A 17,175-nucleotide genomic window follows, 5' to 3' on the forward strand; every position below is an offset into this window, starting at 1 on the left:
TAAGGGAAATGGCGTTTACCATCTGTGTTTCATTAGGGTCTAATTTTGATCTGCAAATTGGTCATTTAACTAAACATGCAGCTCCTGAGCGAGAAACAGAGCTTGTAAATTTCTGCCACTTGCTTGACAAGGAATGACTAATAGAGACATGAGCACACAAGGCATTTTGGACAGTGCTGTTTTTGTGCAATGTGAAGTCTTTTACTGTCTACAAGGACGGTTTTAATCTGAAATGGCTTCCTCTTCACTGGATGAGAGCACTTATTAGCTAATGGCTGCTAGAGCAGTGTAGTGCACTACATAACAAATAGGATGTAATGTTGGCACTGAGAGGGAGAGTACAACAAAACTGAAAATGAACATGCATCTTTAAATGTTAAAATGTTGTGTTCAATTAGATAATCTTGTTGGAATAAAATCACTAATTCCAACTTTTATACACTATTTCAAAGGGTGGAAAAGAGAACTTAGCCATGTGATATTTCTTTTCTGTGTATTAGTGGTTGGATTGCCTCAGACTCTGTTTAGTCGTGCTGTCGCATAATTGAAGCTAGGATTAAAGACCCCTTCTGCATTTATTCATGTCTGCCTTCTGTGGCCAGGAGTCCCAAGAAAGCAAAATTGGAAATGGTGTGTGGGAAGGAACGCATTCCCTCGCTTACCTGTCAATCATGGTGACACTGGCCAATCCTGGGCATCTGTGAGTTCATGTGTGCAATCTGTGCATAGAGTGAATTGCAATGTCAAACACATATGTTATTCATACAAAAAAAAGGCATGAAATTCGGGCTGTTTAGCCAAATCTGGAGCTCTGTTTCTGAGAGGGCGAAGCTATGGTGAACTCAAATCAAATCAATGATTTGATTTGAGTTCACCATAGCTTCGCCCTCTCAGAAACAGAGCTCCAAATTTGACTGAACAGTAGTAATTTAGTAGTAATAGAACTTGTAGTAATAATATTTTCTTCATTCAAATTTTTTACTGAAAAATCAAATCATGACCAGAGGGTATCATTACACTCCTTCTTAATTCCGATTATGTAAAGTAACAGAGGCAATGAAGATTTGGTTCTGGGCAATCAAGGCACACATTGTTCTTTTCCGGTTGGATAAAATACTGCAACTCAGTGAATGAACAAGTCATGACTCATTCTGAAACATGTAGTTCAATAGACATAATATAACGTTGAGTCTTTCAAGGAAGCGTAAAACAAGTTTTGACCAACTGTATTTGTGAATTTTTTATTTTTTTTTTATTTTTTATTTTTCAGTCTTGGCACGAATTAGTTAAATGGGGTTTTTTTTAGTTAGGAAATAATTAAATAAGTGGTCCTGAATGAATGAGTGGTTAACAAGTGGCTGTTGAAGTCTCAGGCTATTTGTGTTTTCTGTTTCTTTTCAGTCCTCAGAATATGGATTTGTTTCGACTAAGACAGTCTTAGCTGAGGGCAGTTCAATGTTTAAACTTTAAGAGATTAAGGAAAAGTGTTTCAGTCTTGTAGGTAATGAGTGCCTACTTGCCCCTCACCCCTTATGTACCAAATTGAAATCTCTGTTGATGTAAAGTGTTTCTGGTTGAAATGGGAACAAGAGGAGTCCAAATTAAGACAAGTCCCTTCTTTGTATCTGTGATTGGACAACACACACTGTGTTCTTGATGTCCTGTTTTGTACTTGCCATGAAGTGATCATTCTTGTTTTTGTATGTATGAGTCAACAGAGTCCTTCAATTGGATCTGTGGCCTGATACAGAAATTAGTTCTCATAAGTTTAAAACTAAATCTTTTTGTTTAGTTAGTTAGTGTTACACAAATAGGCGTTGTAAACTGCTGCTTTTTAGGAGCTGGGAGGGTGTATTTTCGAAAAAGAAGGACAAACCTGGTAATAGCAAGCAGTCTTTTTAAAGATGCCGTTGTGCACAGGTACAGATTATTATAAATGTAACCGCATGTAGGGTGTGTGTTTTGTGGCAGTTAAATTATTTGTTTAACTCCGTACTAGCAGATTATCCCTCCAGATTTACTGCTTTGTCGGAATGCCGGGAACTTGAGCCAAGCCACTATTCTAGGAGTCATGTGACAGCCTCTGGGAGTCACCACCATGATGTCTCACTTTTGATCTTCAGTGCCTTGAAAAAGTCAATAAATCTTAATTAGGCTGGAAGTCGGAATTAACAAGTGTGTTGCCCTATTGTTGAACAAAGTTCGGCTTTTGATTTTGGTTTCATTTTTTCAGCGCATTTTGCTGGAATCAGCAAGTACCGGCATGAAAGCTACACGCCCGTGTTGCTCATATCTGATCGTGGCTGGACGAGTTTGCAGGGTCATTTACCAAGCTGGAGTGTACGCGGAATGTTTCTCCATAGTGCTGCACATGCTGAAAACTACAGTGTCGACAAATGGCTCAATGAGTCTTTGTTCAGATGGCGGTGCTCCACAGGGTCCCCCCGCTAGTGTAGAGACACTGATTCTTACTCCTATTGAGTACTACACAAAAGGACTGGACGACTACAAAGAGGGAGGGATAAACTCCAATAGGAGGATATGCCCTCAGAATGGGGGTGCACTGGTGCCACCTGGTGGTGAGGTAGCACTAAAGTAAACAGCCTTTTGTTTTGTTTTTTTGTTTTTTTTTTGCCACGATAAATTCCACAACTGCATGTTGCCAATATAATAATATTATTTAATAAGAGCAGTTCTTTCCATCTGGAGCACATTAGCCAACACTATGGCTTTGATTGTGCACTCCTCCATACCCACCTGAACTACATGATCATCACTGAACAAAAGAAATTCATTAATTCATTGTTCTGATGCAGCTTCAGCGGTGTTTCAGTTTTGAAATAAAGCAGCTGTTCTTCACAGCTAGCTCTATTACATTGGATTTTAACAATGAGTTTGCCAGATTTCCTCTGCAAGAACATTATTCAGATACCCTCGTTCACCTCCTCCTCCTCCATCATCTCATCCTGTTTTTCATGCCCACTCTTTTTGGTCTCTTTACAGTGCTGGCATTGCTGTTGGTTTCTATGGGAATGGAGAGACCTGTGATGGAGTTAACCGTCTCACTTACTCACTGCGCCACGCCAACCGTACTATTGCCGGCGTACAGAAACTGGTAAAGCCGCCACAGTTTCTTTTTTTTTTTTTATAAAACTTGGAAAGCATTATTCTGTGCATAATCACAAATTTTTACACATATATGTAAACCTCACAATTACCAGCATTTCTGAACGACCCTAAAAGGGTATTGTGTTTCTTGTCTGTGGTTTTGTGCTTACAGGTATCAGATAGCACCACCTCCCTAAATCTGACTGTCGATGAGAATTTGCAGCATTTGCAGAGCCAGTACACGAAGCACACTGATTACCTGTCAATTGTGCAGAAGCTGCAGGGCCAACTGGATGAACTTCTCAAACAGATGGTGGAGCTCCCTTTCTGGAGCAATCCCAGCATTTCCCTGGAGGCACTGGCCATCAGGATTGAACTCTATGACTGGTACAGGTGAGATGGAGGAAAATATATCAGTGGGACATTTTTATTATTGTTTATTACATGCGGTTTAATATATTAGTGCGATTGGTTGTGTCTGAATCAGAATGTTCCTTGTTGCATTTGAACAGAGCTTTACTGACTGTTTTGTAAATGAGGGAAGTGTGAGAGGAAGAGAGAGAGAGAGAAAGAAAGCTGAAAGGAATACTGACTGTCACACCAAGCGTGAACAGTGCTTTCTTACAGAGAGTGAAAATTAGCATTTTACTCACGCCCCGAATCTTTCAGCCTATTGTCACGTTTATATATATTTTTTTATATACTGCTTTTTGCATAGGCTAGACTAGAATCTTCTTTACAAACCTTGAGAGAAAGAAATCCATAGCAAATTAAAGATTTCAACAACATGAAAGATGACATTTTTTTTTTTTTTTTTTTTAATAAAATAAAACTTTTAAATCAGATTTAAAAGTTTGCAGTGTGAATGAAAGAATCTGTGTAACAGTTTGTTGTAGTATGTTCAGACCCCTGTATAAATAAATATATATACGTGTGTGTGTGTTTTTTTTATATATATATATATATATATATATATATATATATATATATATATATATATATATATATATATATATATATATATATATATATATATAATATTTCACACATTGTGTGTGTGTGTATTTACATGTTTATGTTTTTTGACTGGATTGGCTGTATTAGAGTATTTAAATAACACATTTATATATTAATCTCCCTACAGCTGCTTAAAGGAAGTCATCTCGCTCAGTACTTTGGTAATATGTTGGTAATATATTTGTGGTTTTAGGTGGCTCGGCTATCTGGGTATTCTCTTGTTTGACGTGTTCATCTGCCTGCTGGTGCTCTTCGGCCTTATTCGCAATTCTAAAGGAACTCTGATTGGGTGAGTGTGCGTGTGTATTCTCGAATAGGAGTTTGTCAGGTCGTAAAAAAAGCTCTGAAAAACCAGCTTGGAGAAGCCTCACATTCTGTCACCGATTTAGATGCATACGGGGTTTTTTTTACTTCACCGTGCCGTGTATGTGTGGGAGTAACTAGTAATGGGATCACCTTTTTAATTAACTTTGAGGTTTGGCCCACAGCACAATTTTATCCACCATCCTTTACAACATGTATTTATGTGATGATTAATAATAATATAAACTGTCTAATTATTACTATTCACATTTTTATTTGGCTTCATCCAAATTTCGAAGGCACCCATTTTACAGTAGACTGCGGCAGCAGTACGTCAATCATGCTGTGAAGTTAATCAGAGCCTTTACGCCAGGCACTGGCTACATACAGAGCAGATATTCAAAATAAAAACAAGCAGATTCCATGCTACGCTGGCAAACTTAATAAAATTTGTAAGTGATTCAAATCAACCTTTAATTGTTTGTTTCATGATACTTGCTTTTTTGAGTCCTCTTAATTATCAGAATGTTATATGATGATTAAAAAGTCTTCTAAATCTTAATAAATGCATAAAATTATCATTATGAATGTTTGTAATATCACCTGAAGTGCCTTTTTAACTGGAAATAGTGCTCTACAGAAATGCCAAATGTTTGATTCTTTCTTGGCTCTTATTAATTGTAGCCGCATTAGATCTGATTGCAGTAACAGCTACTAGAAACCTTTGTGTTAATGATTGTAATATAGTTGTATCTATTTAACATACAACATTATTTTGATCTTGACCTGGCGCTACCAAGTCCAGCATTGTTCGTTTTTGGGGGGTAAATAACTCTTCTGTTGTAAAATAGAATTTACACTCATGAAAATATTACATACAGTACGTATATATAAACTTTGCTAAGCTGACAAACCCAAATCTTGATCCTATTTGCAAGTAAATATTAATGGAATTTGAGGACTTTGAGCCTTTATAGCAGACTTTCTGGGCAAAAAAAAGTTCAGCACAATATATTGTTTGAATGGGGGCCATTTTTTATATAAAACTCTTGAAGTCTAAAATTAAAAAGCTATATTTCCAGAAGAGCAAATATAATATTCTGTTATGATTATTTTAATAGTCCTTCATTATAAATGCTCTATAAATCCCCTTTACTAGGCAATATTTTTAGCACAGGCAGGGATATTTTAATCTCGTTGAATCTGGTCATTACTCATGCTTGCACACTATGGAACTACATACCAAGCAAATGAAAAATAAATGTAAGAAGTTGTTATAGATTTGATAGTTAAATATATGAAATAATAATTTTAAAAGCACTGAGTTTTGTATAGATTTATTTTGTTTGTAGTTTGCATTTACACATTTCATTTCTGTACTTATGTGCACATTTTATTCACTTAATTTTTTTAACCGTTTTTTTGCAAAAAAGTGTTTCTAAATGTATTCCTCTGAATATCATGCATTGATTTTTATTTTATTATTTTATTTATTTTTTTTTATTTTTTTTGCAAGCGTGACAAATTTACATCTGGACACATTGATTTGTTTTGAAGCTTAAGAGTTTTTACAAGCTTTGAACTATAGTGAGGTCAGGTTTAAAGTACAGGACCTTATGACTGACCCCATTAACCTTCTGCTGCCCTAAAATAAGTAACAGCTGCGCGGCCGTTAGCTCTTAAACTCTAAGACGTCTGTATCTCTTCTATAGATCAAGCATTTTATTTACGTTTGGGCGTTTTTACATTTCACGTCTGCTACAATGCTATATTAATTTGAGGACCTTTCAGGACTAATCAGAGCATGAAGGCTTTTAGAGAAAGGCTTGTTTCAGTGAAATATTAAGCACCAAAACAAACAGGGCAGGTTCTTTTCCTATGCACCCAAAGGTTAATGAATCACCAGTGTATCTCTTGGTGATATATTCTTGAAAGAGATTCCTAAATGAAAGACTACACTTAACCTTGCATTCAGAGAGGTACGTTTAATTGTAGACACACAATAATACCGTACTGAGGTTGTAATAAAGGGTTTGATGTGGAATTCCTAGAGCAGCAGGAGAATCAGCGCGCCTGTCGCACAGCATGATTATACTGTATGAAACGGTAATGCTATTTAGAACACTCATCATTGTTGTTTACTTGTGTTGCTTTGTCTCCATGCAGGGTCTGTTTACTGGGTGTGTTGGCACTGGTAATCAGCTGGGGATCGCTGGGTTTGGAGCTGGCTGTATCCTCGGTGAGTGTCTCCATGGCAACACTACCCAGTTTTTTTTTTCTGTGCGCGCTGTAAAAACCTTACAGCGCTTTCCATTTTGCTCCTTCTTCGCTCCACCTGTACATGCCAAATACGTCATGGCTGCATCACAAGGACGAGGATGTACTGCATAACATACCTTATAATGTACACCCTGTGTTGTAGGGTACAAATATTGCGACTGATATAAAAATGATAATGTGCTACTAATAAATGTACCGTGTGTCTTTGTGTAGCCTTCTCAAGGATGATGGAACGATAATCCACAACACTAAGAAAACGACTGAGATTGTGGCCTTTCTTTTTTTCAGTATTTTTTTTCGTCTTTTGGTCATACGTTACTCATGTTTTTCCAGTCTAAAATAGTAAGCAATAGCAAACAATATATATTTTTTGGCTGTTTATGGGTGTGTTTTTACGCTGCTGTCTTACGTTAATGATGTCACTTCGTTAGAGCTCTGACCCACATGCACACAGGATATATCGGGAGTCTGTTTTCGATGTAGTTTATTAGTTTATGTACATCTGGTCTTTTTGGAAGAACTGTTCAATGCAAATCATTTTCTTCTACATATGTTTAACACTCATAAATAAATCATATTAAAATCATTTAAACCTTCAGAATATTTTTAATATATATATCTTTTATTGTAAACATTTATGGGAATACCATTAATGAAGAGTCAAACATAATTCAGGGTCTTAAAATATTGATACATTATAGAAATATAAAGAGGAGAAAAAGGCAATATGTGCAAATGGTGTATCAGTTTAGGATTGTAGTATGAGGCATATTTTTTTCAAAGGTAAATGCCATTTTACATTGAGGACCTACAGTCTCAAGAACACCACTTCAAGATCAATGTCATTTATGTGGAGTTTGGACATTGGAATGTTGAGCTATTTTATGAGTTTCTTAGTAGCTCCTGGTTCAATAATCTCAAAATGACTGTAGAAAACTGTAGAAAGGACATTACTCATAATCTTACATTCCAGTGCTCATGTTAGTCTTCTCTCTCCAGTGTTCTGTATTGTTTAAAGACTATAATCACACTCCTGATGTCACCTAAATGAGGATGGGTTCCCCTTTTGAGTCTGGTTCCTCTCCAGGTTTCTTCCTCATAACATTCAAGGGAGTTTTTCCTTGCCACAGTCACCATTGCTCCTCATCAGGGAAAAAATACACATCGTTCACCTTAACTGTTAAATTCTATAAAGCTGCTTTGAGACAATGTCTGTTGTGAAAAGCGCTATAGAAATAAACTTGACTTGTTCGGAAGTGATTTTTGATTTTAATACTGCAAATTTTTCTGTTTACACTGTGCACAAAAGGGTTACATTAGCTGTGTATGAATAGAAAGAAAACTTTGGTTGTTTGATGAACCCAGCAGTCTGTAGTTGATGGTCATCGCACAGGCTAATGTTGTGGACATAAATGTGGACATAAAACTAGGCTGCTAATTTGGCTCCCAGCATTGTATGACTTTCAGTTAGAAACTAAGACATAGCTTGTTGTTTTACCATGGCTTCAGCTTTTGATTGAGATTTTTCTTCCCCACTAACCCAGAGCCTGTTTGGAATGAGTCAACTGGTCTAAGAGTCTTGAGCTTTTGTTAATCTAGAATGAAATGCTTTCTATAATATTCATTCTCATCCCATTCACAGAGCTCGAGTGACTTTTGCGTGGCACCAGACACGTACATCGCGGAAGTGGCCGAACGCTACAGAGTCATCAACAAAGGTGAGATTTTACACTTTTGTTTTTAATCATCATCTGCCAACGTCTAATAAGTGTGCTTCCGAGGTGAGTCATGGGCTTGTGGGTTTTGCCAAGTGAATAATAACCGAACACGGTCTTGCCCTTTTGTGATTGAGTTCATACACGTGGTATTTTCTCACCGTGTTTTCGGCTCACACAGGCTCTTGTGTCCTGTTTGCGTTCAGAGAAGGTAAACCAGCTTCTTAGCTCATAACAACAGGCAGTAGAGTATAAATTATCAGCAGGAGGCAGCTAAGAGACCATGTGTGTGCCAAATACTGGTCTCTACTGATCAGGAGGAGAAATTAGAGCAGGACAGAGATAGGTGTTCCTGTTTCACAGTAATGCTGCACAGCAAAAGGTAAAGCATGCAGTATGACTATTAATTAATCTTTTCTTTTTTTACCCTTGATCTTGCTTCGCCTTTGATTTTCGCTTTCCCACTTGCTTTTGAGCATAAAAAAAAAGTTTTTTTTTTTTTTCTTTCCCCCAGCTTATCGCAGTTACCCTCATAGCCCATAGCAAACACCCTGACAGTGGCTAATGACTGTGGATGAAACAAGCATACAAAATGATCATAGAAGCATTAACAAGGTTGCCAGAGTACCAGCTCTGATCATCCTTCAGACCCTTGTTTAAAAAAATAAATAAATAAACTCTCTGTACTCTGGGACCTAATTACAAAACTTTTCCCCATTATTTCCACTGTTTCTATCTTTGTCCCCATGGAATGCTGTATAAAGATGTCTGTTATGTTGTATTGTATATTACAGTGTCTGACTCGAGTTAAGCTGGCACATGCTTTTTTGGGCTATTGTAAGATCTTCTTTGCAGTAATGTCTCAATAGAGCAGCCTGTCTGTCTGCCCTCAGGGCTCTAGCCTCTCCACTGCCTCTCAGAGGTCACCACTGTAATTATCTGCCAATGTCTTCCTTTATTCTGTCCTTTGTTTGTGCCAGTCTTGTCTTCTTAAAATCAATCGTAGTTGGAAATGGCTGTACCTTAAAAAGCTTTAAGCAGACCACTAAAGTTTCTTGATTTTTGGTGCAAGGACGACTGTGTATCAGATATGCTTGTTTCTCTTGGGTCGCCTTTTACACTCGCCCCTATTGATCTTTGTTCTATTTTACGCTGACATCCCCAATCGCCCGATAATATGTCCAGTTACTAAAGTTCACGTAAAGATGATTGACGAGGCTCTGGGTCTGTGGCTCGCTTATAACCTTTGAAAGCCTCTTGTGTTTGGCCATGTGTGGGCATAATTGAGTGAGCGTTTAATTCTTCTCATTAGCAGACTTGTTAGGTTTAGTGTGTGTGTGTGTGTGTGTGTGTGTGTGTGTGTGTGTGTGTGTGTGTGTGTGTGTGTGTGTGTGTGTGTGTGTGTGTGTGTGTGTGTGTGTGTGTGTGTGTGTGTGTGTGTGAGGAAGCCAAATCTCAGATGCAAATGAGCTCTACCACAACCAGGAATGGATAGTGATTTGTTGGCTGCTGCTTGTCAGGGTGCCCTTGTGTGTGTGTGTGTGTGTGTGTGTGTGAGAAGCTATGAAAGAGAAGAAAGCGTGAAAGGTTTAATCACTCCTCCAATGACCCAGGCCTACAGCTCTGACTCACTTACGAATCGCTCTCTCCGTCTGATTCGTGTACGCAAATGTCCGCAGTATAGCGGGTGTGTGAAAATCACAATTACGTTTGTGCTGGAGCTTGTCAGGAGGTGGTGTGAATATGTGGCGCTTCCTGCGCAGAAATAGAGCGTGGGAAGCTTTTTATAAACCTGTTTTCCTCCCACATATGCGCACTAACCTGCATCCGACATCTCCCGAGTCGGAGTGGATCAGCGAACGTGTTCACAGACGGCTTTTTTTTTCAGCCTCTGAGACAGAAGGCTACTTCAACAGAAAACACATTTGTTTCTTATCTATGGGCTTAATTGACTAATGCGAGGGTGAGGGGGACTGACCTTGTGTTCCGGTCGGATATTTTCTTATTGCACATGTCTGAATAAGGCTATAAAGGGGATTTGTGGCAAATTATGTCTGTAATGAAAAAAATAAAGATTACCAGGTACACATATACGGCCAAACATTTGTGAACACCTGACCATCGCACCAATATGTGCTTGGACATTTCATTCCTTTCTGTTTTAATAGGCTCCACACTTCTGGGAATGCTTTCCACTATATTTTGTATGGGTATTTGTGATGATTTGGCATCATTAGCAAGATCAGGCACTGATGTTGGGTGTGGGGGTTTGGGGTGCATTCGGTTTCAATTCCAATTCATCCCAGAGGGTGGTCAGTGAGATTGAGGTCAAGGTTCTGTGCAGGACACTTGAGTTCTTAACACACCATGTCTTCATAGAGCTTGCTTTGGACCTTCTGGCTATAGTTTTTTGGAGGCCCACTTATCATTGTGTGATAGTCAGGTGTATACAGATTTTTTGCCATTCAGAAAAGAGGCATTATTAAAGGGTTGAAAATGATGTCTGGATTTCCAGTTATTTGTTTGTCATTGTTCTTAACCTACCGTCTTTCTTGCTTTCAAAGACATCCTGCAGTATTATCTACGGTGCAGCGTGGGCCAAACCAACCCGTTTCAACAGGTAATAGTGGCTTCAAACATTCAATCAGTCTCAATCAATATGTATATTTCATATTGTTTATTTTTTTTTTTACTTTTGTATGCAGCTTGGCGTTTGTACAATAAAATGAACCTGGTTTGTCGAAATTTTATTTGGAGCCATTAAGGAATTTATGATCCTTCTCTGGAGACATACTACCCCATGCATACACCCCCCCACCAAGGTTCTATAGAGCATTACCACTGGTCTTCTACAGCTCTCTGTACACCAGACAGCACTTTGGCCAAGGGAATCTAATTAGATTTAGCCCTGGCTTTATGTGAATAATATATTACCCTTCTTTTATTTTTTTATTTTTTTTCCCAAAAAAGTATCCAAAGTATCCCACTGCATGTAACTAATCACATCAGGCGGTGGCAAGCCCTTTCTATTTTAATACACAGCTCATTGCTTTTAACCAGCGGCTAACAGTCATATGGAGATTGTATATTGATCTCTGTGAGCCAGTGAATCTAACTGGTGTCTGACTGATTCCACTTATATAGATGAGTCTCACGGAGTACGGCTGAGGCCACAAATTTCAGTCTTGTATTTAAAGATAAAGATGCGCTCTCTCTCTTTATGTCTTGTGACCGATTGATATATTGGGGCCATAAAGAGAATTTTTTCCAGCATTGATTTAATAATTTCCTGTCCCTTTTTTGTTAAGATGGAAGACTCGAACAGATACATATTGATCTGGTGTTTTCAAAAATGATTGTGACAACAGGCTTTTTCACAAAGCAATGCAGAACAGACTGTACAGTCACATACAAGATGCCTTGGGTATTCTTTTTTGTAATTTTTTCAGCCTTTCATGGCAAATTTAAAAATAGAACTGTTGCTAAGAGCCCGGGCAGGCATCAACATGCTTTTTGAAGGCGCCTTTCAAATATTAATGCATTTCTGAGATGTCACGGTTCCTTTGGCACTCGGCACTGAAATGGACTGCACATGTTGTATTGTTGTATTATTTCTACTCCTGTATTTCTCACAGAAAATCCTTGGGCAGCCTGTCACCCACCACCCTCTCTATCTTATGGGTTCTTATGCATTATTCAATCTCACTAGGGAATAGCAGTGGGCAAGGGTGATGATGCGTCTCAGTCAGCAGACGAGAGACCATCTGTCACTTCTGTTCATTCCATATCCATCTCTGACCGAGTATTCATGACATTCAATGCTCAGTTTTCCTTTCGTTCCAGTTTCTAACACATCCAAAACACACCTGCTCAGCAGCGTCGTACAGTCTTGCTTGGACTAGCTAGGTTTGTAGCTGGAGTAGAGGATACTTTTCCAAGATTTAAGAACTCACTCAAATGTGGTGAATGTAAATAATTGAATATTTGGAGTACTCCTTGGGAAAACTCAATTCAAATTTATTGCACTGCATCCAAGATGTTTTTGTGATCACAACGCCTGGATCCCATAGTGCTATGAAAATATATTTGCTGATTTCCTGAAATTGTATTTTTTCCTGATATTAAATTTTTTGCATATTTGTCACATTTAAATGATTTGGACAATCAAGCATATTTTAATATCACACAAAGATAAACCCAAAATGCAGTTTTTATATGATTATTTCATTTATTAAGGGGAACAAAAAAATATATATATTTTTATTTCCAATTTAAAGACAACAGTATTTGGACACCTGACTATTTGCATGTGCATTTGAACATCCCATTCCACATTTAGTACAAATTTGCTGTTATAATAACCTCAGCTCTTCTGGTAAGATGTTCCACTAGATTAGTATACTTGTGGAGATTTGTGATCATTCATCCACAAGGGTGTTCGTAAAGTCAGGTACTGATGTTAGGGTGAAGAGGCCTGGGGTGCAGTCAGTGTTCCAGTAAATTCTTAAGGTGTTCATTAGTTTTGAGGTTGAGCTCTGTAGAAGGCGCCTCAAGATCTTCCATTAAGATCTTCCACTCCAACCATATCTTTATGTGCACAGGGGCATTGTCATGCTGGAATAGGTTTGAGTCTCGTAGTTTAAATGAAGGAAAAATTTTATGCTATTACATCCAAAGACATCCTATACATATATAATTGTGTGCCTCCGACTTTGTGGTAACAGTTTGGTAATTTGCTTATATATTATCTATATCTTATATTATCTCTATCAATCTTTCTGTCTGTCTACCTATCTAAAGTATCTATCATTTGTCTTGTTTCAGTGGGAGGAACATGGCAAACCCAAGTATTTCAAGAAAATTGTCACTCACACTTTGCTTTTATTTACGTGTGTGTGAGTGAACCTTAATTCAAGTTCACTGGTAACCAGGCACATTAATGTTATTCCCCTAAAAATAAAGTTAAATTCTGTAAAGCTGCTTTGAGACAATGTCTGTTGTGAAAAGCGCTGTAGAAATAAACTTGACTTGAGCAATATGTCTTGTGTTATAGAAACTGTCTGGAAGCCACAAGGCTCTGGTGGAGATGCAGGATGACGTGTTGGAGCTCCTGCGTTCTGCAGTGCGAGAATACCCCCAAACCAAAGTGTGTACCACACACACCATACACATGACACACCATACACAGAACAAGTCTTACAGCGTGACTGTACCTAGGGACCATGTGCGTGTGTTCATGGCATCTAGTTCTGATTCTTTCCTTCTTTCCCATGTTTACTAACATAATGAGAGCAGATAAGTAGGAAATGTGAAAGGGAAGTGGTGACTTCTGGTGACTTCTGGTGACACAGGGGTGTGTGTGTTTGTAAAAAAAAAAAAAAAAAGAAACGCTGACCCAGTGGGGGAAAGATCACACCCTGATCTAGCCACAGGAACTTAAAAGAAAATTCCATTGGATTTCTTTTTATTTTTTTGTTTTATGAGTTGTCAGAAGAGAGTATGCTGTGCTTTTTGGTTGTCATTTCAATAGAAAGAATGGGTGACGAGTTAACGTCTGATTTATATCTGATATATTGTAATGATAAATTGTTCGTCCAGCTTGTTTTGCAGATGTTTCACTACCCTGAATAAGTACGACAATTAATAAATTAAATTTGGAATAGTTGGCGAATTTCTGTGATATAAGGGAAGTCACCACAAGGCTTTTCATCAATTTCTGGTACAAAACTGCTTCTTAGTCCTCCTTAAAAAAAAATTATTCTCTATTTAACCATTAAAAAATATGTTAGGAGCAGATTTAGCCTTTCATATGGAAATATGTTTGAATGTAGAATTCATTAGACAAAAACCGCTGCCCTTCAGACTTCTATTATAAATTATTTAATAATGATTTTTGTTCTGAACTGGAGAATTAATTTAGCATGGGTTAGAGTTTAGGGTTAATCTGTTACATGACAGATTTCGAACAGAAGCACTCCCATGTGTCTGTGTGAATAGCCTGCTGTCTGTGTGGAAAGCTTTTTTTAGGGGGCTTTTATAAGACTTTGAGCATGTGTAGCTTCGTCCATGGTGAGAGCAGAGGGAATTACAGAAAAGATGCAAGGTTTTGGTGTGTTAAATGTGAGTGAAAATTAAGTGCGAGTATACTGCAAAATTAAGCACTGCATTTTCTATATTGCGCGCATGCACACACTACAGTTCTGCTTTAGTGCAGCCTGACCCAGTTACGTTGCTGTTTTTACTCTCCATCTTTCTTACAGAGCAATCTAGAGCAAATTCAGGGGGTTTTGAACACCACCGAAATCAGCCTGCATCAGCTGACTGCCCTTGTAGATTGCCGCAGTCTGCACATGGTAAGTGAATCTGATAAGTGTGTGTAGTGTTTTTTGTTTTGGACAGACCCAGGACGAACATTGTCATCCTCATCCAATACCCAGCTTCACTTCAGTGCGTTTCTTTTGTCCTGTGTGTGTACAGAGCTAGTGTGAAATAACCATCAGTCATGGAGCATTGTAGTATAAAGTAGGCTTTGAGGTATTTTAGGAGTGTGGTCTCTATGGGGGTTTCTGCTCAGCAAATTACCATTTTTAATCTCTGGAACAGACATGATGGATTTTTTTTTTTTTTTTTTTATTACACACACGTGTTGAACCACCGAATTCAGACATGTTAAACGGTGATACCATTTCTGTTGTAGCTCAACACTAAGATTTACAGCAGATTATGCATAAACGGATTAGATTTTATTTAACTATGGGCACTTCTTTGTGTTAGTGCCGCATGCTAGGTTTTAAAGCTGTTAGAGAACAATAACAGGTTAAGTTCCTACTCTGGTTATTCAGCCTGTGCATTGTGCAAGCTCTTAGTGTGTTGTTATAATGCATAATCGCAACACCTTGACGATGACTAATAGTGGATAATTTGCAAGTGGGAGACACTGCAGCGCTGTTGCCTTTGCGGAAATCTATGTCCCTGCGGAGCTCGCTCTGACTTCTGAGACTCTTACACGGTCCTCATTGTCTGTACAGCAGAGTACAGTATTAAAGGGTTCTGTTCATTTCAAAAATGATAAATATGGTGTTTGTGTGTGAGAAATACATGGTGTGTGTGGGGTTTCTGCAGCGCCTAAGTTCTGAATGCCACGTTCTTCTGTCTAGTCACGAATCTGGGATTGTGGTGGAGTGTGGGTGTGTGAAGAGTGTGGGCTTGTGTCTTATGCTCTCTCTCTTTCTCTCTTTTTCCCTCCTTCACTTTTTCTTTCTCCCCCTCCCTCTCCCCCCCCCAATGGTTATGAACATGACGTACATTTGTGTTTTAGCAATGTGTGTATGTGTCCTCAGCAGCAAATATGTGTTTCCGTTACTTTCAGCAGGATTACGCAGGAATTGATTGAGCTCGTGTGTGGGGGTTTAAAATACCGTCTCTTTCTATGATGAAAAAAATATCACGAGGCTAGAAGATGCTCATGATGATACTGAGGATTTTTTCACCGTACCATATTAGTTAAACGTCTGCTAGATTTGTTCTCTTCTGGATCCATGCCTGTATATATGTAGCACACACGCACGCCACACAGTGTATCAGGAAGATATATATATACTGTACTACATATTATGTGTCAAAGGAGTAATTGAGATCAATAGGCTACTTGTACACTAGGGCTTGGGCCTATTTTTGTGGTTGTGAAATAGCATCTATGGAGTCTCTGTTTTCTTTCAGCACTGCAGCCAACCAGACTGGAATGTTTAAAATTTTAGATTTTTGTTGTGTTTTTTTTAAATAAAATTGTCTAACTTAATTTGGGTGTATTCATTGATATGTTCTTATTGTCGTAGTTGTTCAAGTTTTGAAGAGGCATGTAGTCCGATGCCTTTCTCCAGCTTATTCAGAGATAATATGGATGAGTTCCAACATGTATTGCGATAACGTTGTCGAGGATCATTTTTCTGGGAGCTCTTGCAGACACCATATAAAAGGCTTCTGTATAAAATCATTCAAGAGCATCATCATTAAAGTGGACAAGCTGTGAGCATTATCATTTTGGTTAGAAGGTGAAAGTAGTTTATAATATCTACAGGGTCAGTTATATCCTCTCCCTTTACTGTCTGGCTCAGCAATATTAAATGGTAGCATAATTGTCATTTTAAACCATTGATGTCTCAAACACATCAAAAAATAAAGTTTTGAACCATAACCGATTATATCTAGTGTTTCCTAATGATTAATCAAAAAGGAGACAAAGGGTATAAATTCATTTTAACTCGATTTGTCACTATAGTTACAATGTAGTTCAGCTGATTGGATATGCTGATAAAAAATTGTGCTCATTTCAGAAATTCAGATATTGCTAGATCATTCATATCCAACAGCTGTATGTAGGAAGATGTGCTTATTTGTTTCATGTGTTTAATATGTGTGTGAGATGCTGTTTTTTCTTTCTGCAGGATTACGTGCAGGCTGTGACAGGGCTTTGCTATGACGGTCTAGAAGGGCTGATTTACCTGGTGCTCTTTTCCTTCGTCACAGCCCTCATGTTCAGCTCCATCATCTGCAGCGTGCCTCACACATGGCAGGCTCGAAGGTGAGCGTTGTGCGTGTGTTGGGAAGGAAGTTGTAAAGCTTTGTCCTGTTTTTGATTCTCACTTACTGTTCAACAAATTGGTGGCGGACTTTGCGCGTCAGAAACGCACACGTCCATAAAAATTGTTGGCGCGCGGGAAATCCGGCTGCTCATCATGGATGAGATATGGCA

General features: G+C 38.3%; 1 protein-coding gene across 2 annotated transcripts in view; it reads left to right on the forward strand.

The window, feature by feature from the left end:
- The window catches only part of ttyh3a (tweety family member 3a), a 50,961-nt gene that overhangs the window by 23,880 nt on the left and 9,906 nt on the right, over positions 1 to 17,175 (forward strand). For both annotated transcript variants that reach the window (XM_083524500.1, XM_083524499.1), the window contains exons 3-11: positions 3,004 to 3,115; positions 3,281 to 3,501; positions 4,319 to 4,414; positions 6,595 to 6,667; positions 8,351 to 8,426; positions 10,988 to 11,043; positions 13,477 to 13,569; positions 14,684 to 14,776; positions 16,868 to 17,004. In XM_083524500.1, the coding sequence (XP_083380626.1) occupies positions 3,004 to 3,115; positions 3,281 to 3,501; positions 4,319 to 4,414; positions 6,595 to 6,667; positions 8,351 to 8,426; positions 10,988 to 11,043; positions 13,477 to 13,569; positions 14,684 to 14,776; positions 16,868 to 17,004 (957 nt within the window). The remainder of the gene's footprint in view (positions 1 to 3,003; positions 3,116 to 3,280; positions 3,502 to 4,318; positions 4,415 to 6,594; positions 6,668 to 8,350; positions 8,427 to 10,987; positions 11,044 to 13,476; positions 13,570 to 14,683; positions 14,777 to 16,867; positions 17,005 to 17,175) is intronic.

This window comes from Silurus aristotelis (genome assembly GCF_946808225.1).
Source record: "Silurus aristotelis genome assembly, chromosome: 21".
Lineage (NCBI taxonomy): Eukaryota > Metazoa > Chordata > Actinopteri > Siluriformes > Siluridae > Silurus > Silurus aristotelis.